Consider the following 22,987-nt stretch of genomic DNA (forward strand, 5'->3'; position numbering starts at 1 on the left):
CAATAATGGACCCAACACTGAGCCCTGAGGGACTCCACTAATAACATTAGTCCACGACGAGCAGTGTCCATTGATTACCACTCTCTGTCTTCTCCCCCTCAACCACCCCTTTATCCATAGCAGCAATTTGCCTCCAATGTCACACTGCTCCAATTTGTGTAGCAGTCTTCCATGTGCAACAATATCAAAAGCCTTTCTAAGATCCAAGTATATAATATCAAAGCTATTCCCTGCATCCAGTTCTTTTGTGACTGCATCATAATATCCAATCAAATTGGTCAGGCAAGACTTCCCCTTAACAAAACCATGCTGTGTCTGAGCTATAACTGAAGTCTTGTCTAAATGATCCTGCAGTGCTTCTTTAACCAGTGCCTCCATTAATTTTCCTGGAACAGAAGTTAAGCTCACAAGTCTATAATTACTTGTGTCAGCCTTTGATCCTCCTTTGTGAATTGGGGTCACATTTGCACATTTCCAGTCTATGGGTACCTCCCCTGAGTCCAAGGAAGCTCTCATAATTATGGCTAAGGGTTTGCTTACTTCCTTTGCTGCCTCCTTTAATATAACTGGATAGATCCCATCCACCCCGGGTGCCTTTCTTGTGTTTATCTTCAACAGTTTCTCCTCCACTTTACTCCCAGTTATTTCAAGATTCTGTAGCTTACTGCTAGAGTTGAATACACCTCTGGCATTCCCCTCGCTGAATAACTCCTCATGTGTGAATGTCAATGAAAAATATTCATTTAGTTTGTTAGCTACCTGAGCAGGGTCATCAACAGTTGACCCATCAATATCAAGTGGACCAATCTGATTCATCCCCTTCCTTCTAGAGTTTACATAAGTAAAGAACTCTTTGCTGTTTTTCTTTGCATCCCTTGCCAAGGATTTCTCGTAATCTGCCTTCGCCTGCCTAACCTCCTTTGTAACTTGGTTGCATATCAACTTGTATCTATCATAGGCTTCTGTGTCATGTGTTAATTTGTAAGTATCCCATGCATTTTTCTTCTCTGCCATATGCCTCATTAGTTCTTCTGACATCCATTTTGGCCTAAACCTTGAACAATATTTCTTAGTTGGTATGTAAAGCCTAGTAGCTTCCAAGATTAATTCTTCGAATGCTTCCTATTTAGAATTTGCTGTTGGTAACATCATCAGTTGGTCCCACTGTATAGAATTTAAATACTGTCTCAGTCCATGGTAGTCGCCTTTACGGAAGCAATAACCCTTCCCTTTACCCCTAAATGTAGTTACCTCTTTGAGTAAATCCCACTTCAGCACACTGTGATCACTGCCACCTAGTGGTTCATTTATCTGCAGATTCTTAATGCATGAAGAATCACTGCTGATAATCAAATCAAGAGTATTACTCCCTCTAGTTGCCTCCCGAACATGCTGATGTAGAAAACAATCATCCAATAAATCCACAAAAGCCCTGCTAGTGTGTGAGTAACCAGCCCCCAAATTCCAGTCAATATCTGGGAAATTAAAATCTCCCATTATAAGACTCTCTGATTTACTGGCCCACTCTATTTCCCTGTACAGTTTCTTATTATACTCATCAGAGTCATTAGGCCTATAGCACACTCCTACTCTCAATTTTGATCTCCCAATGCTTATGTCACACCAAACTGACTCAGCACTGCACTGTCCAGTGATGTCGACTGGCTTCACTTCCTTGGTTTTTATGTGTTTCTTAACTAATAGCATAACCCCTCCCCCCTTCCTATCCTGTCTATCCTTTCTGTAGACGTTGTACTCCCCAAATTGCAGTTCTGCATCCCTTATATCTGTGTGACACCACGTCTCTGATATCCCAACAATATCTGCCTTTGATGTTTTGAGCAATACCTCAAATTCATCAAATTTATTTACTAAACTCCTAGCATTGGTGTACACGCAAGTATACCTGCACCTGTTTCTATTCTTAGCTACCCTAACACAACCCATGTGTTTACTTGTACCGCAATGGCTCCCAGCAGTCTCTGAAATATCATGCATCTTGTTTTTCAGGCTTCTGCTCATTCTAATAGAAGCAGTGCAAGAATCTCTTTCACCTCTGCCAGTGGCTACTGTCAATCTATTGGTCTTTGTCTCCCCCCAAGCTAGCAGTTTTCCGACCCACCTAACACTGCCTCGATAGCATCAGCAAATATTCTTGCACCCTTTCTATTTAAGTGTATCCCATCCCTGTAGAAGCAATCTCTCCTGTTAACAAGTACAGTCCAGGCTGAAAAAAAATTCTACCCCTTGAGCCTTGCACAATCTTTCCAGGGCCGAACTGATCGACAAGGCTCTCATCATATACTCCCTCCTATCGTGTCTGGGCAGAATTGCAGACACTTTCAAATTCAACCTTAATTCTCGGCTTTTGTTCAACAGTGACCTGTACTTGTTAAGTAATTCTGCCGTAGAAAATATCCAAGCCTAATTTGTGTTTTACAAGAACAAGTAAAGCTTGTTCACAAAGGAGATTAGGCAGGTGAAGGCAGATTATGAGAAATCTTTAGCAAAAGATGATAAAAAACAGCAAGGATTTCTTTACTTATATAAACTCTAAAAGGAAGGGGATGAATCTGATTGGTCCACTTGATATAGATGGTTCCACTGTTGATGATCCTGTTCAGACAGCAAACAAACAATGAGTATTTTGCATCTACATTCACACATGAGGAATTATTAAGGTTTGAAAATAGCAGAAGGTTATCAAATTGTAGCAGGCTGCTTAATGATCTTGTAATAACTGAGAGCAAAGTGGAGGAGAAATTGTTGAAGTTAAACATAAGAAAGGCACCTGGGGTGGATGGGTTCTATCCAGTTATATTAAAGGAGGCGGCAAAGCAACCAAGCAAACCCTTAGCCATAATTATGAGAGCATCCTTGGACTCAGGGGAGTTCCCCACGAACTGGAGATGTGCAAATGTATCCCCAATTCACTAAGGGGGATCGAAAGGTGACACGAGTAATTACAGACCAGTTAGTTTAACTTCTGTTCCGGGTAAAATAATGGAGTCACTGGTTAAAGATGCATTGCAGGATCATCTAGACAAGACTGAAGCAATAATTCAGACATGGCATGGGTTTGTTAAGGGAAAGTCTTGTCTGACAAATTTGATAGGATATTATGATGTGGTTACAAAGGAACTGGATGCAAAAAAATAATTTTGATATCATATATTTGGATTTCAGGAAAGCTTTTGACACTGTTGCGCATGGAAGACTATTGTACAAATTGGAGCAGAATGGTATTAAGGGTAAGTTGCTACAATGGATAAAATAAATGGAATAAATGGATAAATGGAAAAGTTGCTACAATGGTTAAGTGGGAGAAGACAGAGGGTGGTAATCAATGGGTGCTGCTCTTCGTGCACTAATGTTATTAGTGGAGTCCCACAGGGTTCGGTGTTGGGCCCTCTGTTGTTTTGTATATTTATCAATGATATTGATGAAGGTATATCAGGCTAATGACAGCAATGGCAGTGTGCTACTGCAACAGGATCTAGATAATTTGGGCAGATGGGCTAAGAAGTGGCAACTGAAGTTTAACCTTGACAAATGCAAAGTACTGCATATGGGTAGAAGTAACCCCAGAGAAAGGTACCAACTGTGTGGTACTACACTTAAGGTGGTAGAAAATGAAAAAGACCTGGGAGTAATTGTGCAGTCAGATATGAAGTTTTCTGAGCAATGCCTTCATCACCTACACATGTCAATCTTATCTGATGCAATCTGTAAAAAATACTGCCATGTTCTTAAGTTATTCGGACAACAATTACAATTTTAAGGGGTGATGCACTTTCTTTCAACACCAGTGTATAATACTATCAGAGAAATTAAGAGCATCGGTCATATTCCCGTGACAAAACAAATGAATTAATGAAAGGGAGCATGTATCAATTTAAGAATTTATTCTTCAACACAACTATATATTAAATATATGTTGTCCTATATAAGTGCAAGAATTACTTCTGTTTTTAAAACAGAATGAAATTTAAATAAAAATAAACTATGATTCTTACCTTTGTTGTGGCAAACATGTCATGCTTTATCTGTCCACCACCAAATTCTTTTTTTAAAGTTGCTTTGGTAGAAGCATAGAGCATCTTTTCTCTTACCTAATAATATAAGATTTTGTATTATAAAACATATCTTTTCTTAGAAATATATATATTGCTGCAATAGTCTAGCATCTATTAATATGTCATATTTATGCAAAAAGAAATATGACATATTTCTTTTTGCAAATGTACAGAAAGAATATCACTCAATATTGTAATTTTAAGGAGATGCGTAATGCACGCACATTCACTACATGTAATACAGTACTTTTATACACATATGTGGAGGTGAATTAAAATTTATGAATTTATGAACTGTAAAATCTCTACACACACTAAACAAAACTAAAAATAGAGAAATGTAAAAAACAGTTCTCACCGGAGAATTGTCTGGTGACCAACTAATAAAAATCCATTCATATCCAGTATTATTTGTGCTATCCAAACGATAAAATAAATAGCATGGCTGTTTATCTTCAACAAGGGGAAGAACACATTTATCAAAATCTGAATAAAAAGTTAAAGCTAAAACAGAGTAAATGTATTTTTATTGTAAACACCACAGAATACCACCAATTTTTAAATATTTTACTGCAGATCAACACTATAAAATTAACACACAAAGAAAAAAAAATTATCACATTATCAAGACTTGTTAAATTTCATACAAGAAATATCACGTTAACAATAATGCATACCTCTTAAATGAAATGGGGCATGCAAGCCCAATTTATAAATATTGTTCAAATGAAACAGAAACATTGCATAGGAGAAATTGGTATGGACTTCACATATATGTGCTACAAATGCATATATGTATGCACTGTAGTATGAAAAGCGGAGTATGTGAAGTACATTTGTAATGAACCATGTAGCACATGCGTGAGGTGCACAAGGCAGATTTGCCAAAACCAACACAGTACAGATAATGCAGTTTCCAACTGCAAGAAGATTGCCTCTAGATAAAGTTATTTGTTGCATACAAACAGGGGCATTCCTAGGGTATGTGACACCCAGATGCCAATCTACCCCCTCAAACTATTTATATATTTCGTTGTACTTTTATTCATATTAATAACAAGTAATACAATTATAATTATTGACAACAAAATTTACATAATCACAACTAAAAAATAGTATAAATTAAAAATTAATTAGAAAAGAAACAATGAAGTAAAAGTTATACATACAAAAGTATTATGTTATACTATTATTAGAAAAAATTTAGGCACCAACCAATTATTCAGCTTCAGTATTCATTATCAAATAACAACTAATGTATACACAGTGGAAAATCTTAGTGGCATGTCACTTCAATTCAACAAGCAAAACCACGATGAAGTAGCAACTTAATGGCTGGTCATCACCACAGGCCACTGCATGTTCTACATAGGTAGAAGTCTCATAATTTACTTTGTCTTATATAGACCCAGGACAAGAACGAGCTGTGCAATGTTTCTAAGAGGATTAGTTGCTCCTCCTCAAAATTCCATTCTTAAACAGAATAAATGAATGAGTCCTACACAATTTTCTAGAAAGGTACTGTGAACAGTGTTTCTGGAAATTTTTTGACCAAGAAAGTACAAAAAAGTAAAAGTAATAAAAGCTGGAGTCCACCTGAACCTCGAGCGAGTATTGAAGGGTTAATTTATATAGTAAATTTTAGAGTGGACAAGCATTATGCACAGGTCAGTAACATGTTCATATTCAGAAAATATGACATATTTAAAATTTTCTTCATATGTGTATGTAAGTTTCAGGTTTTTAGGTGCTCCTTGAACATTGCCGCCCAGGGGCAGTGACCACGGCATACTCAGGATGTCCCCCCCCGCCACTGCATACAAACTATTTACAGGAAACAGTCTGTGCACAACTACACAGGACAAATTTCACTAGGAAGTGATGAAGCATCAAAGTACAGCATCTATTCCTACATGTTCTTTTAAAAAAAAAATCTTCTGAAAGGCAAGCATTTTCATATAAACAATCAATGATACATAACATACAGTAACAAGACAGTTAAAGGAGCAGTTTACTGATCTGTACTCAAGAGAAGCAGATTTGCTTGTGCACTCTGGATGATAATATCAGACGACAATTTTGAAAATATAATTTTTAATCTCATCTTTCATATTACTGATACTAAATTATATATAAGAAAACATAAGGATACCAGCTTCCCATGTTCCGACTGCATCTTTATGTTCATCCAGACATAGTTCTTCTGCAGCATTATAAAACAAGAAAATAATATTGAGCATTAAATAAAAACTGCAACATTGGTATAGTGGACATAATTATTAAAAGTACAAAACAGAAATTTTTGTTACTAAGACTGTAAATTAAAGACTGCTACTTTCTAATTCTTTATTTTATAGCAGAACTCCTGATCATACATTCCTGAAGGTCTCTATGATTTGCCAAGTTAAACGCTTTTTGGGCTTTTTGGAAAAAGTAGAATTAGGTGTCTGACTTATAGGATATATTTATATAAAATTATTTTAGTGTTAATGTATTTTATGCATACAACATATGCACTGGCTTTGTCAGACTTACACTCAACAGAAGCAGTCATTGATTGTAAAGCTTTATTGGATACTAATAAGTGCATATTTTTTTTGTTGTTGAATTTTTCAATGACGATAATATCAGAGGAAAATTAGCTTACTCTGGGTAGGAAGATTTAATTAAAAATAATACAGTTTTGAGTAAAATATCTAATGGAAATTTGATAGTTAAAATCAAAAGGATCGATTTCTACAACTATAACAACTTGAAAACTAATCTGGATACTGATATTATGATTAGTGGAAGCCTTGAGATTCCCACCTTTGTAAGGTATTTTTTCTAAATCAACAATACATTTTATATATTATTATGATATGAATTTGTATCTATAACACAATTTATATTTATCACTTTATATAGCTGCTTAGTATAATATGTTCAAATTTTCATTTATTACTCAGCATGTGAATTCAGTTAGGAAGGCAACCATCTGTAGGAAGCGTATTTTATAAACAAATACAATAAATTAACACATTAATCGTGTGTTCTATGTAGTAAAATATAAAAATATAATTTACAATGCAATTCAGAAAAGCAAACTCCATTTATCTATCTATATCAATATACATACACTAGTGTTCAAAGAAAGTGCATCACCTAGAAATTTCACATTTCTAACCCTTTTTCGCGACGGTATGTTACATTAATGACTAGCATCCCAAATAGACATATAAAGAAAAGATATTTATTAACAGTTAAGGAAAAGCTAAGTAATATTTGACAGGTGCTCTCAAAATATTCCCAAATGATCATTTGCAACCTTTATACAACAGTTTTGATAAACATGACAATTATGGCTGAAATGTTATCGGAAGCCCTCAATTTGCTTCAGTTTATCATTTCAAATGGAAAACAAAATGAAAAGTTCACCAGGTGCAAACTAATATTTAGTTGAACCACCTCTGGCCCTGATGACAGTAGCTTTTTCGCGACGGTATGTTACATTAATGACTAGCATCCCAAATAGACATATAAAGAAAAGATATTTATTAACAGTTAAGGAAAAGCTAAGTAATATTTGACAGGTGCTCTCAAAATATTCCCAAATGATCATTTGCAACCTTTATACAACAGTTTTGATAAACATGACAATTATGGCTGAAATGTTATCGGAAGCCCTCAATTTGCTTCAGTTTATCATTTCAAATGGAAAACAAAATGAAAAGTTCACCAGGTGCAAACTAATATTTAGTTGAACCACCTCTGGCCCTGATGACAGTAGCACACTGTCGAGGCATTGACAAGATCAATTTCTGAAGATAATCAACTGATAGTTCGTGATTTCAAACACGAATTATGGCTCCCTGAAGTTCACGAAGGGTCTTTGGTTTCTTTCTGGCAATTGCAGATTCCACACGATGCCAACAATTCTCTATAAGATTCAGGTCCGGGCTGTTTCCTGGCCAGCTAAGAGTTGTAATGGACCATTCTTCCAACCATTTTTTCACCCATAACAAATGTAAACACATTACTGTCGAACCTCTAATGCAGAAATGAAGCTAAAGTAACTACAGAAGTGCCTACTTACACTTTTCACCCGATGACAAGGAGCTGAGTCATCCTGAAAGATGCAGTTGCTTGGCAGGTTGAAATGATCTCTAATGGTTGGCAGCAATTTGGCTTCCAATATAGCCAGGTATCCATTGGCATTTACGGAACCTTTTATAAACTGCAGGTGACCTATTTCATGATACGAAATGCACCCCCATATCATTTGGCTGGTAAGGAATTTCACTGTAGACATCTTACAGTCTGGATGATATTCTTCACCAAGTTTACGGTGAATCGTCTGTCTCCCATCAGAGCCATGCAGGCTGAATTTCTGCTCATCGAGAAAATAACTGACTTCCACTGCTCGGAGGTCCATTTGACATGCTCCTTACACCAAATTAATCGGGCCTTTTTCACTTTTTGTGTGAAGAGGGGCTTCTTCTTAGGACGACGGGCTAAGAGTCCATTTTTGAAGAGGCATCTTCTAACTGTTACTGCACTTGCTACCACTCCTGTATGTTCTTCCCATTCTCTTTTCAGCTCACACTTCCATTATGCAGTGGATAGAGATACATAAATAACGAAATGCAATACAGAAACTTTTGGTTTTTCAATGAGTCCCTGAGGCTAGTTTATACAATAAATGGCACCAACATTTGTATTGTTATGCAGCAATTTTCATGAATATTTCACAATAAGATACAATTTTTGGAGCAGAAGGGGATGTGGAAGTTTAATCTCAAAATCAAGTACAAATGATCAAGCACATGGGTCACACTGAGCAAGAATTTTCTTCAAATCAAACCAGCATACTGCATTTTGCAAAGGTATATCTGTTATATTGGGTTATGCTGTTAGTTAAGAAACACATAAAATCTAAGGAAGTGCATCCAATTGATGTTGGTGGACAATGAAATGTTCAGTCTGTTTGGTGTGACATAAGCACTGGGAAAGGAAATATGAGAGTAGGTGTGTGTTATAGGCCTAATGAATCTGATGAGTATAATGAGAAATTATGCAGAGAAATAGAGCGGGCCAGTAAATCAGAATGTCTTATATAATGGGGGATTTTAACTTTCCAGATATTGACTGGAACTTGTGGGTTGGTCACTCGCACACTAGCAAGACTTGTGGATTTATTGGATGACTGTTTTCTACAGCAACATGTTCGAGAGGCAACCAGAGGAAGTAATACTCTTGATCTGATTATCAGCAGTGATTACTCATGTATTAAGAATTTGCAGATAAAAGAATCACTGGGTGACAGTGATCACAATATACTGATGTGGGAATTACTTAAAGATGTAACTACCATCAAGGCTAAAGGGAAGGGCTATTGCTTTCATAAAGGTGACTACAGGTGTCTCAGACAGTGTTTAAATTCTGTACAGTGGGATCAACTGATGATGTTACCAACGTTCAGTTCTAAATTGGAAGCCTTCAGGGACTTAATTTTGGAGGCTACTAGGCTTTTCAAGGTTTAGGCCTAAATGGAAGTCAGATGAACTAATGAGGCTCATGGCGGAGAAGAAAAATATATGGGATGCATATAAAGTATCAGGTGACACAGAAGCCTATAGCATATATAAACTAGTGTGTAATCAAGTCACAAAGGAGGTTAGGTAGACGAAGGCAGATTACGAGAAATCCTTAGCAAAGGATGCAAAAAAAAAAAAAAAAACAGCAAAGAGTTCTTTACTTATGTAAAGAAGGAAAGGGATGAATCAGATTGGACCACTTAACATAGATGGGTTGACTATTGATGATCATGCTCAGGTAGCTGATAAACTGAATGAGTATTTTGCATCTACATTCACACATGAGGAGTTATTCAATGAGGGGAATACCAGAAGTTTATCAAGCTCTAACAGGGAGCTAAATAATTTTGTAATAACTGAGAGCAAAGTGGAGGAGAAACTGTTGAAGTTAAACATAAGGAAGGCAGCTGGGGTGGACGGGATCTATCCAGTTATATTAAAGGAGGCAGCAGAGGAAGTAAGCAAACCATTAGTCATAATTACCAGAGTTTCCTTGGATTCAGGGGAGGTCCCCATGGACTGGAGGTGTGCAAATGTATCACCAATTCACAAAGGGGGTTCAAAAAGGTGACAAGTAATTATAGACCTGTTAATTTAACTTGCATTCCAGGGAAAATAATGGAATCACTGGTTAAAGAAGCATTGCAGGATCATCTAGAGAGACTGCAGTAATAGTTAAGACACAGCATGGGTTTGTTAAAGGGAGGTCTTGTCTGACCTATTTAATTGGGTACTATGATGTGGTCACAAAGGAACTGAAATGCCAAAAATAATTTTGATATCATATACTTGGATTTCAAAAAAGCTTTTGATACTGTTGCACAGGGAAGACTGCTGTAAAAGTTGGAGATGTATGGCATTAAGGGTAAGTTGCTACAATGGATAAAGGGATGATTGAGTAAGAGACGACAGAGAGTGGTAATCAATGGACACTGCCAGGGTTCGGTGTTGGGCCCACTGTTGTTTGTATATTTATCAATGATAGTGATGAAGGTATATCAGGTTTAATGTCCAAGTTTGCAGATGATACAAAGGTTGGTAGGGTTGTTAATGACAATAAAGACAGTATATTACTCCAACTGGATCTAGATAAGTTGGGCAAATGGGCTGAGAAGTGGCAACTGAAGTTTAACATTCACAAATGCAAAGTACTGCATATGGGTAGCAATAACCGAAGAGAAATGTACCAACTGTGTGATACTACCCTCAGGGAAGTGGAAAGTGAACAAGACCTGGGGGTAATTGTGCAGTCAAATATGAAGTTCACTGAGCAGTGCAGATGGGCTGCCACAGCAGGTCATGGAGTCTTGTCAATGATATATAGGAATTTTGCTATCAAGGACAGGGAAGTGATTATCCGGTTATATAAGGCAATGTTCAGGCCACATCTAGAGTACTGTGTACAGGTCTGGAAGCCTCATTTTAGGAAGAATGTAGAGTTTCTAGAATGAGTACAAAGAAGGGCAACAAGATTGGTGAGGGAAACAAAGGGGTGCTCTTACGAAGAAAGGCTTAAGTTCTGCAAATTGCAAGGCCTGGATAGTAGGCACCTGCGAGGTGATCTGATTGAGGTGTATAAGGCCTTGAATGGGTTGAGCAAGCTGTATGCTGATGGGATTCTTCCTCTTGCTCAGATTAAGAACCTGAGGAGGTGCAGATTCAAATTGAGGAAAGACAGGGTGGATGCCCTCGAAAGATCTAAATTGAGGGGCCCATCAGGCTCTCAGCTGCCCAACTCAACGCCAGAGCTCACTCCTGGGCATCAGGCAACACAGCGGCAATCTCCAAAGCAGAATGCGCTGGTCCCAAAGGAACTAGTTATTGTGGGTGACTCTATTGTCAGGGAGACGGGGAATATATTTTGTAAAAAGGATAGGTGGAACAGGACCAGGGTATGTCTCCCAGGGGCAAAGGTTGATGACGTTGTAGAGCGGATATCATCTTTCAAGGGCACAAAAGGTGATATAGTTGTACACGTTGGCACTAATGATATTAAGAGTAGGAGACCGGCGGAATTACTCAACAAGTACAGGTCACTGTTGAAAAAAATCCGTGAAATAGGGTTGAATTTGAAAGTGTCTGCAATTCTGCCCAGACACGATAGGAGGGAGTATATGATGAGAGCCTTGTCGATCAATTCGGCCCTGGAAAGATTGTGCAAGGCTCAAGGGGTAGAATTTTTTTCAGCCTGGACTGTACTTGTTAACAGGAGAGATTGCTTCTACAGGGATGGGATACACTTAAATAGAAAGGGTGCAAGAATATTTGCTGATGCTATCGAGGCAGTGTTAGGTGGGTCGGAAAACTGCTAGTTTGGGGGGATACAAAGACTAATAGTTTAACAGTAACCGCAGGCAGAGGTGAAGGTGATTCTTGCACAACTTCTATTAGAATAAGAAGTGACCTGGAGCGAGGGGTGTTGGGGGTTTCAGGGACGGATGGCAGTCATCATGGAATAGTTGGGTATATGGGATGTGTTAGGGTAACAAGGAATAGGCATAGGAGCATGTATGCTTGCATGTATACCAATGCTAGAAGTATAGTAAATAAATTTGATGAATTTGAAGTGTTGGTCAAGACATCAAAGGCAGATATTGTTGGGATAGCAGAGACGTGGTGTCACAAAGATATAAGGAATGCAGAACTGGAATTTGGGGAGTACAATGTGTACAGAAAGGATAGACAGGACAGAAAGGGAGGGGGTGTTATGCTGTTAATTAAGAAAAACATAAAATCAAAGGAAGTGCACCCAGTTAATATAGATGAACAGTGCTCTGTTGAGTCAGTTTGGTGTGAGATAAGCACTGCGAAAGGAAAAATAAGAGTAGGAGTGTGTTATAGGCCTAATGACTTGAATGAGTACAATGAACAATTGTACAGAGAAATAGAGCGGGCTAGTAAATCAGAATGTCTTATAATGGGGGATTTTAACTTCCCAGATATTGACTGGAACTTGTGGGTTGGTCACTCACACACTAGTCAGACTTTTGTGGAGTTATTGGATGATTGTTTTCTGCAGCAGCATGTTCGAGAGGCAACCAGAGAAAGTAACACTCTTGATCTGGTTATCAGCAGTGATCATTCGTGTATTAAGAATTTGTAGATAAAGGAACCACTAGGTGGCAGTGATCACAGTGTGCTGAAGTGGGATTTACTCAAAGAGGTAACTACCGTCAGGGGTAAAGGAAAGGGTTTTTGCTTCCGTAAAGGGGAGTACAGTGGTCTCAGACAGTTTTTAAATTCTGTACAGTGGGATCAACTGACGATGTTACAAACAGTAAATTCTAAGTGGGAAGCATTCAAAGAATTAATCGTGGAAGCTACTAGACTTTATATACCGATTAAGAAATATCGTTCAAGGTTTAGGCCTAAATGGTTATCAAATGAACTAATGAGACTCGTGACAGAGAAGAAAAATGCATGGGATGCATATAAATTATCAGGTGACGCAGAAGCCTGTGGCAGATATAAGCTAGTCTGTAATCAGGTCACAAAGGAGGTTCGGCAGGCGAAGGCAGATTACGAGAAATCTTTGGCAAAAGATGCTAAGAAAAACAGCAAGGATTTCTTTACTTATATAAACTCTAAAAGGAAGGGGATGAATATGATTGGTCCACTTGACATCGATGGTTCGACTGTTGATGATCCTGCTCAGATAGCAAACAAACTGAATGAGTATTTTGCATCTACATTCACACGTGAGGAATTATTACAATTTGAAAATGGAAGAAGGTTATCAAATTGTAGCAGTGTGCTTAATGATTTTGTAATAACTGAGAGCAAAGTGGAGGAGAAATTGTTGAAGTTAAACATAAGAAAGGCACCTGGGGTGGATGGGATCTATCCAGTTATTTTAAAGGAGGCGGCAAAGCAACTAAGCAAACCCTTAGCCATAATTATGAGAGCATCCTTGGACTCAGGGGAGGTTCCCACGGACTGGAGATGTGCAAATGTGTCCCCAATTCACAAAGGTGGATCGAAGGGTGACACGAGTAATTACAGACCAGTTAGTTTAACTTCTGTTCCGGGTAAAATAATGGAGTCGCTGGTTAAAGATGCATTGCAGGATCATCTAGACAAGACTGCAGCAATAATTCAAACACAGCATGGGTTTGTTAAGGGAAAGTCTTGTCTGACAAATTTGATTGGTTATTATGATGTGGTCACAAAGGAACTGGATGCAAAAAATAATTTTGATATCATATACTTGGATTTCAAAAAAGCTTTTGATACTGTTGCACAGGGAAGACTACTGTACAAATTGGAGCAGAATGGTATTAAGGGTAAGTTGCTACAATGGATAAAAGGATGGTTAAGTGGGAGAAGACAGAGGGTGGTAATCAATGGGTGCTGCTCTTCGTGGACTAATGTTATTAGTGGAGTCCCACAGGGTTCGGTGTTGGGTCCTCTGTTGTTTTGTGTATTTATCAATGATATTGATGAAGGTATATCAGGCTTAATGTCGAAGTTTGCAGATGACACAAAGGTTGGCAGGGTTGTTAATGACAGTAATGGCAGTGTGCTACTGCAACAGGATCTAGATAATTTGGGCAGATGGGCTAAGAAGTGGCAACTGAAGTTCAACCTTGACAAATGCAAAGTACTGCATATGGGTAGAAGTAACCCCAGAGAAACGTACCAACTGTGTGGTACTACACTTAAGGTGGTAGAAAATGAAAAAGACCTGGGAGTAATTGTGCAGTCAGATATGAAGTTTTCTGACAGTGCAGACAGGCTGCTAGGGCGGGTCATGGGGTTTTGTCAATGATATATAGGAATTTTGCTAGCAGGGAAAAGGAGGTGATTGTCCCTCTGTATAAGGCAATGGTCAGGCCACGCCTTGAGTACTGCGTACAGGTCTGGAGGCCTCATTTTAGGAAGGATGTAGAGTTGCTTGAGCATGTACAGAGAAGAGCAACACGATTGGTGAGGGGAATGAAGGGATTCTCTTACCAAGAGAGGCTTAAGTTCTGCAAATTGCAGTGGCTGGAGACTAGGCACTTGCGCGGTGATCTGATTGAGGTCTATAAGGCCTTGAATGGGTTGAGCACGCTGAATTCTGATGGGATCCTTCCACTTGTTCAGATTACCAACCTACGGGGACATAAGTTCAAATTAAGAAAGGACAGATGTAGAATAGATGTGCGGAAATTTGCCTTTAGCCAGCGGGTGGTTAATTGCTGGAACAAACTTCCATCTGTCGTTGTAGAAGTTGATAGGTTAAATAAATTTAAGGAGGAACTGGACAGGCATTTGGAGGGAATGGTGTGATTTTTTTTTTTTTTTTTTGGCTGATGCTGCATAAGCTCCTACACTTGCTTTCTTGCATCATGTGCCACTACTACTACTAATAGATGTGAAGAAATTTGCCTTTAGCCAGCGGGTAGTTGATTGGTGGAAACAGACCTCCGGTTTCTGTTGTGGAAGTTAATATGCTAAATAAATTTAAGGCTGAGCTGGACAGGCAATGGAGGGGTGAAATGTGAGGGCTTTTTTTTTTTTTTTGGCTGATGCTGCATAAGCTTGCTTTCTTGCATCATATGCCTCTACTAATGCTATGCTATGCTATTCTCTCTCTCTCAATAATATGCTTGATTCTGATCCCATCAACTAAAAGGAAATTTTAAAACTGTTAAGAAAATAGTTAACAATAATTTCTATATCTTTTATCCATAGGAGATTAAAAAAAAAAACTTATCAGCTTCAGTTTCTTTGTCCATTTTTATATGTATATAACAGAATCACAAGAAAGTAGAAACAAGGCAGAAAAATGGAAAAAAGAGACGAGAGAAAAATGGGGAAGTAGTCTAGAGCAGGCAAAGGCAGCAAATGGTAAAACTATGTAGAACATGGGCAACAAACAGAGGGAAAAAAAATGAGAGACAGAGAGTGATAGAAGGGGATAGAAGGTAACAAAAAAATAGTATGTATAAAAAGAGATAAATAATTAAAAAATTGACAAAATAAGGATGTTACCACATAACTTACAAAACCGGCCTCTCCTCAGGAGTCAATGGCCAAGATTGCAAGCAAAATGGCAACATGTGATGTAAACCACAAGATAAAGGGTAAAAAACAAGCCAAAACATTTTTACCCTTTGGCTTGTGGTTTACATCAGAAACATAGCAGTCTTTTTATGTTAAGATATTTACACATATTCCATAAAAATCCTTTGAGCTTTTTTCACATATATTCCATGGCACTATGCAATTATACTGCAGCTACAATGGTAAATGAAGATATATATATATATATATATATATATATATATATATCTGATAACTGATATATATATATATATATATATATATATATATATATATATATATATATATATATATATATATATATATATATCAGTTGGAAATGGTGTATTAGGAAATTATATATTAGGAAATGGTGTATCAAATTGCATTTGATACACCATTTCCTAATCTCTTACAGTGCATAGAAAATTAAACTGAAATTGTTTTATAATAATATCAAACAGGTAAGACTTAACACCACAGTGCTTTCTAGTACTGTGGATGAACTGTGGAGATTAAAAAAAGAAAATACATTAAAATTTATTTAAACTTTTGAAGATTGTGATTTTTAGGGAATATATGCAAATCAAAGTGGGATTTAGAAAATAGATAGAAGTATGACTAAATGGAAAATAAGATGTGAATGAAGCAATGAAAAGTTAGTTAAGCAATTCTGAATTCAACTATGAATGGGTTTCAGCTGCCTCCCACTACTTTGGGCTTCCCTGCCTGTCACACTGACAAGAATATGGAAAAAACATCACCGTTGATTCATACTGAATTCATTTAAATCAGAGTGAACAGAGTGTAAAAAACTAAAAACACATGATACATATTAATTTCTGAAGTTATAAATAAAATTATCTTTCTTACCATTATGTATCCCAACCTTGATTACTCTGACTTTCCCACTTCTGCATTTTCCAAGAAAATTTCGAAGCTCTTCACCACCTGTTAAGATTTAAAAAATAAAATTAGATAGTATGAATCAGAGCTGTAATACCCAATAAAAAGATTGCATAAAAAATTAATTCAAGTACCTACCAGCAAAACTATTAATCAGGTAAACTATTATATTTAACTGATCAATTCAAATGTAATTACAATTTAAATACCCAAAATGATATCAATATGAGGGTTATAACAAAGATATATCGGTGTAGCTATATTTGTATTTTAGATAAAGTTTCTTAAATGCATTTAGCATTAGCGAAGGCATGCGATGCAAGAAAGCAAGCTTATGCAGCATCAGCCAAAAAAAAAAAAAAAAACTTCCCATTTTAAAACCTTTATTTACTTTATGAATGCCTACTTTTTTATATATAATATTTAAACTTGAGAATAATATATATAGATATATAAACTAAAATTTATTACTAGTCGCTCAAGGTCCTATATCAGAGTGCATTTAGCATGCCATTTAACATTGACAAATGTTAAATGGCATGCTAAATACCGTTAATCCCTGGTTTAAAGAAACATGTCTGTGTTTATTTATTTCTTTTCTTTTATTATTATTTTTTTTTTTTGTTAGTTGTTGGCACATCGGCTTCTGTGGCCATAATGCACCTCCCAAAATTTTTACATTTTACTCTGATCCAAGTCCGAGGCGGGATTCAAACCTGTGACCTTTGGGCTGTCAGGCAGGCACTTTACCCACCTGACTAGCCCGGTCGGCTTTTCTTTTTGTAAATAAAATTTAAACTGCATTATAAAAATGTATTTTGCATACTATTTATTTTTACTTTCTCAAATTCTAAGGGGAATAACTGTACCCCTCTATTGATACCCACATATATAAAGATATTAATATTCTAAAAAAAATCCAGGTCAACAAAAACTAAATATAGAAAAAAGAATACTTAAGTTACTAAACTAGTAACAGCATACTAATGCAGCAACTGAGGCTATACTTGGCAAGGTGCAATTTTGCTGCCTACCTGAATAATAAGATATCTTAATATTCAAAATAAAATAAAATTATAAAATTGCAAAACTCACCTTGAGCAGTGTAAACCCAACTCCTTACCAAAAGGTACACGCCTTCGCGTCCACTAAAATATCACATCCACAATAAATAAAATCAAGACAGAATCCAAAGACCACTTCTTCAGGGAAAAGTTTATTTCATTTTGAATGTTTAGATATCTTGGTACTCGGATAGCAGAATCTTATCTTTCCAAATATAACCTTAATTGTTGCATTACCATACTGTATTAGTTTGGTACTTCTTGCTACAACAATCTTGGAGACAAATGAAGTTCTTGCTTTGTAATTGAGTTTTAAGTTTGTTCATTATACTGCAAAAACTGATCCTATACAACTCTATACATGGCAGCCATATTTAGGTAAAGTCATAAGTTTATATATTTACTTGGTAATTTGGACATATTGCAAAAAAAGCAGCATTTCAATCCCCAATCAGTCATGATAAAATATGTATACAGAAAAAGGATATACATACTATTCTATAATACTACGCATAAGAATATACAACTTATATAAATTACATATATAGTAACTGTCATTTTCACTCATTATTGTTATTAGTCACTCTTAATTAAATACAAATTTGAAAACTGAATATTGGTTAAAAACATATTTCAGGTAATTTTATTATCTCTATATACCTGTGATTACTGCAATTAGAATTTTTTTTCAATTAATAAATCGAACTAACCACTTCTTGGAAAAGAATCTGGAATTCCCTGATATATATATATATATATATATATATATATATATATATATATAAAAAAAAAAAAGAGGCCATCATCAACCCACTTCAAGATGAAAGCCTCCTCAACAATTCATGTTGAGAGAAATGGACCATAATCTGCCACGCTGGTCCAGTGCAGGTCGCAGATCGATGCATTTAGCAGTCAGGGGTTTGAACCTCGGTCTATTCAAAGAGAGTGCTATTGTACTCCCACTTCTGATCACTCGGCTACTGAGGCCCCGATACTCATCTTTAATCTATGTAGCAGTCTATTTCATCAAAGAAAAAAAATATATAATCCTAAATTAAACAAACTAATTCAACTGTATATACATTTCAAAATAATGTGCACTGTTTAGGTAAAAAACAGCTTGAACTGGATTGCTTACAAAGATGTTATAATAATTGCAGATAAGCTGAAATGCTAATTAGCAACTTTCTGCATGTCAGAAGAGGTTTTCAAGAAGAAGTGCTTTATTTGTTAACGTACAGTTTTTAGTGGTGGCGTCATTGCAAATGTCCTATGCAATGCAATCCCTAATGTGCATACTGCATAATGAAATCCACATGCTGGCACCAAAGATGAATGCATTATTAATAGCTTGGCAGACCATTAGCAGTTATAATAAAGATAAAAACCCCACCATTGCTCCCTTTTTGGAGGCTATAATTGGAGTATAGCCGACGGGCTAGCCGGGTGGGTAAAGTGCCTGCCTGGCAACCCAAAGGTCGCGGGTTCAAATCCCGCCTCGGGCTTGGATCAAAGTACTGCAAAAACCTTGGGAGGTGCATTATGGCCACAGAAGCCGATGTGCCAACAACTACCAAAAAAAAAAAAAAAAAAAAATTGGAGTATAATTGGTATTACACATAGTATAGCGGAAAATGAAAAGACCTGAGGTAATTGTGTAGTCAGATATGAAATTTATTGAGCAATGCAGGTAGGGGCTGCAAGGAGAGCTCATTGGGTTTTTGTCAGTGATATACAGAAACTTTGCTAGCAGGGATAAGAAGGTGATCATTCCATTATACAAGGCAATGGTTACACTACATCTGGATGGTACTGTGATAGGGTAGTGGATGATGAAAAAGACCTAGGGGTAATTGTACAGTCAGATATGAAGTTTTCTGAACAGTGCAGACAGGCTGCAAAAGTAGCTCATGGTGTCTTGTCAGTGATATACAGGAATGCCGACCGGGCTAGCCAGGTGGGTAAAGTGCCTGGCTGGCAACCCAAAGGTCGTGAGTTTGAATTCCGCCTCGGGCTTGGATATTACGATGGTGCAGAGAAAGAGAGATATGACTGGAATGGATGCAGAGAAAGACAATGAGACTGGTGAAGGGAATGAAAGGTTAGTTTTACCAAGAAAGGCTTCCATTCTGCAAATCGCAGGGTCTGGAGACTAAGCACTTGCGAGGTGATCTGATTGAGGTGTTTAAGACGTTGAATGGATTGAGCAAGCTAAATGCTGATGGCATTCTTCTTCCTGCTCAGACTGTACATATGAGCAGGCATAAATTCAAATTGAGGAAGGATGATTGTAGGAAAGATGTCCAGAGGAAAGATCAACCACCGACTGAAGTTTGTTTCAACGATCAACCACCCACTGGCCCAGGAGTGGATTAAGGTCGGTTGAGGCCCCGGGCGCATTAGAAAATATTGGGCCCCTTAAAAAAAGAGAGAGACAGGGAAAATAAAAATACATGTTAACCATTTTTTTAAATAAATAAAAAATATTATGTACTATTAATGTTTTATTTCCAATAAAATTTGAATATAATATATGTATAATATAATTAATAATAGCATAATAATAATCACAAAGTTTTGAACTAATAGTTAAACATATTAGTTTAACTATTAGTTGAACTAATATGTTCAACTAATTTGTTGGGGTTTTGCGTGGGCCCTTGAGAAGTTGGGGCCCGGTGCGCCCGCCGTTAAATCTGCCTCTGCACTGGGCAAAGGCCAGTGGGTGGTTGATTGTTGAAACAAACTTCAATCTGTTGTTGTGGATGTGGATAGTTTGAATAAATTCAAGAACTAAACAAACTATTGGAGGGAATAGACAGGTGATATGGGAGTGTTTTTTTTTTTTTTTTTTTTTTGGCTGATTGTTTGCTTTACAAGCTTGCTTTTTTGAATCATATATCACTACTACTACTAACAATAATACTAAATACTTTTGCTTGGAACTATTTACTTTTTAATATGCTGATATAACTAATTTAAAATGTATTTATGAATGTGCATCAACAGTTGTTATGAGTCTTGTGTTGCATATCTATTAATGAGTGCTGAGAAAAAAAATTTTGTACTGCTACATTATGTCATTAGTCACTTAATATTATCTGTTACTAGGGTTGTCACATATCCAACTTTAAGTCAGACAGTCTGACTCTGAATAGGATGTCTCCTACAAATGCATAATCATCTGACTTTTCAAGTTTAATATAAAATAAACAAATTACCATGTTGTTCATGGCAATTTTGTAAAATTCATCTAAGTTAGGTTCATTCCAGATGTGTTTATGCTAAGGCTCATCCCAATCCAAATTTCCTTTGAGTACATACCAACTAAATTTTGGATTTTAAAACATGGCAATCATATCTGTTACACAGAATCTAAAATGACCACATCAAGCAGAACTAACTATATATGAAATCTAATATTTTAAGATATATATTTGCAGGTTGCAATATCTTAAAATCATTAGTTTATTTACCGAACAATAAAGGATCTACTGTTGCAAAATATTATTAAGTGTCTGAATAATTAATGCTTTACTTTGATATTTGTTTTTATGTCAAAACAACTGCAACTATAAGAATTCAATATACCATATCTGTAAATTGCATATATTCTATGGTTTGTTTGAATGTTTTGGTAGTTGAAAAAAACCAGCATTTCCATGCAATAAAAGTCACATAAAAATAATGCAATGTTATCCTGAGACCAAAAAGACTCTTGTCAGAGTATTAAAAAGCCCATAAAAGTTCCTGTCATTTAGATGGTCCCATCTAAATGACAGATAAGCTAATTGATGTCTTTTAATATTATTATTAAAAGGACATCAATCCAATAATACAGGAAATTAAAGGACCTCTGCCATATTATTATTATTATTATTTTTAAATCCTGTAATGTTGGATGCATATGTTTAATTGCTAACTTGAACAATTAAGATTTTTTTTTAAGTGCTGCAGTATTCCACAAAGGGATTTAAAAAATTCATAAAACGCAATATCATGCAAAATTGATGCACGTATGCTATTTCAAAACTCCTTCCTACCCTACAAATATTTTAGTATGACCCTTATACAGAAAGCTTTGAGTTATGTTCATAAATGAAACTTCCTGCTCTTAAATATTTACAACTTTTCCCACAGGGAAATTACACAAAATACATTATATTATGATTATTTGGTAACAGAAAAAAAATCCAGCCAACAACTTTTTTTTCTAATGAATCCTCTGGATGCTAATTTTAGCTATCTGTGCTGGATAACTGACACACAACTTTTAATAGCATCACTACCTACAATGCAAATACACTTTTCCTAATATTGAAGACAACGGTTTGGAGCAGGTGTAGAGAAGTTTTATTATTGCTTACTTCTTCGAAATTTATATATAAAAAAATAATAATTCGAGACCGGCTTTACCTTGATAAATTATAATTTCGATTTGATTACAATTCAATACACGCACCACTTTCTAATATACGTGACAAATACATTTTTTGACACCAGTAACGCTACAGAGAGACACGATGATTCATAGTTGACATAGAACACATTATGAATTTCAATAACCGCTATCGGTTTCACCAGATACGTATAAATATTTATTTTCAAAGGCTGAAATAATTACCTTGTATTCCTGTCTGGTGAGACATTTTACGGAATATCTTTTAGATGGCAATGCTACGAAAAATTTGTAGGAACACGTTGTCATTTGATCGCGTCGCCAAACAACCGGCAGTTGTGGCGTACACATACTGCGAATAGCACTCATTCTACTGAATAGGCAAATAATAGTGAAGGTTTAGGGACCATATATAAATCTAGGAATTAATCATGAAAGAGGGAAAAAATTTCTGTTTCAAGACATTGGTCTAAATTTTATTTTATATGTTTTTTAATGTTTTATTTAAAAATTTTACATATTGTTAAAGCTCTATTTCTTTAATTTAACTACTTTGGTAGATGGCTACGTGGTAGTAGTAGTAGTGGCATGTGATGCAAGAAAGCAAGTGTATGAGCTTATGCAGCATCGGCCAAAAAATAAATAAATAAATTACAAAACAATTTCCTATAAATGTTTGTCCAGTTCCTCCTTAAATGTATTTAACCTATCGACTTCCACAACGACAGATGGAAGTTTGTTCCAGCAATTAACCACTCGCTGGCTAAAGGCAAATTTAATCGGTCTTTCCTCAATTTGAATTTATGCCCCCTTAGGTTCGTAATCTGAACAAGTGGAAGAATCCCATCAGAATTCAACATGCTCAACCCTTTCAAGGCCTTATACACCTCAATCAGATCAGCTCGCAGGTGCCTAGTCTCCAGCCGCTGCAATTTCCAG

The 22,987-nt window shown here is 36.3% G+C and overlaps 1 protein-coding gene across 1 annotated transcript in view; it reads right to left on the reverse strand.

The window, feature by feature from the left end:
* Nucleotides 1–22,380, reverse strand: part of LOC150090080 (twinfilin-2-like) — a 49,563-nt gene extending 27,183 nt beyond the window's left edge. Inside the window, exons 1-5 of the mRNA XM_090390167.1 lie at nt 22,274–22,380; nt 16,553–16,630; nt 6,229–6,279; nt 4,435–4,562; nt 4,017–4,112 (exon numbers count right to left, since the gene is read on the reverse strand). Coding sequence (XP_090246293.1) covers nt 4,017–4,112; nt 4,435–4,562; nt 6,229–6,279; nt 16,553–16,630; nt 22,274–22,298 — 378 coding nt within the window. The 5' untranslated portion in view covers nt 22,299–22,380. The remainder of the gene's footprint in view (nt 1–4,016; nt 4,113–4,434; nt 4,563–6,228; nt 6,280–16,552; nt 16,631–22,273) is intronic.
* Between the last annotated feature and the right edge of the window lie 607 nt (nt 22,381–22,987).

Source organism: Mastigoproctus giganteus, chromosome 2 (genome assembly GCF_048544385.1).
Source record: "Mastigoproctus giganteus isolate SK-2022 chromosome 2, ASM4854438v1, whole genome shotgun sequence".
NCBI classification, from domain to species: Eukaryota; Metazoa; Arthropoda; class Arachnida; order Uropygi; family Thelyphonidae; genus Mastigoproctus; species Mastigoproctus giganteus.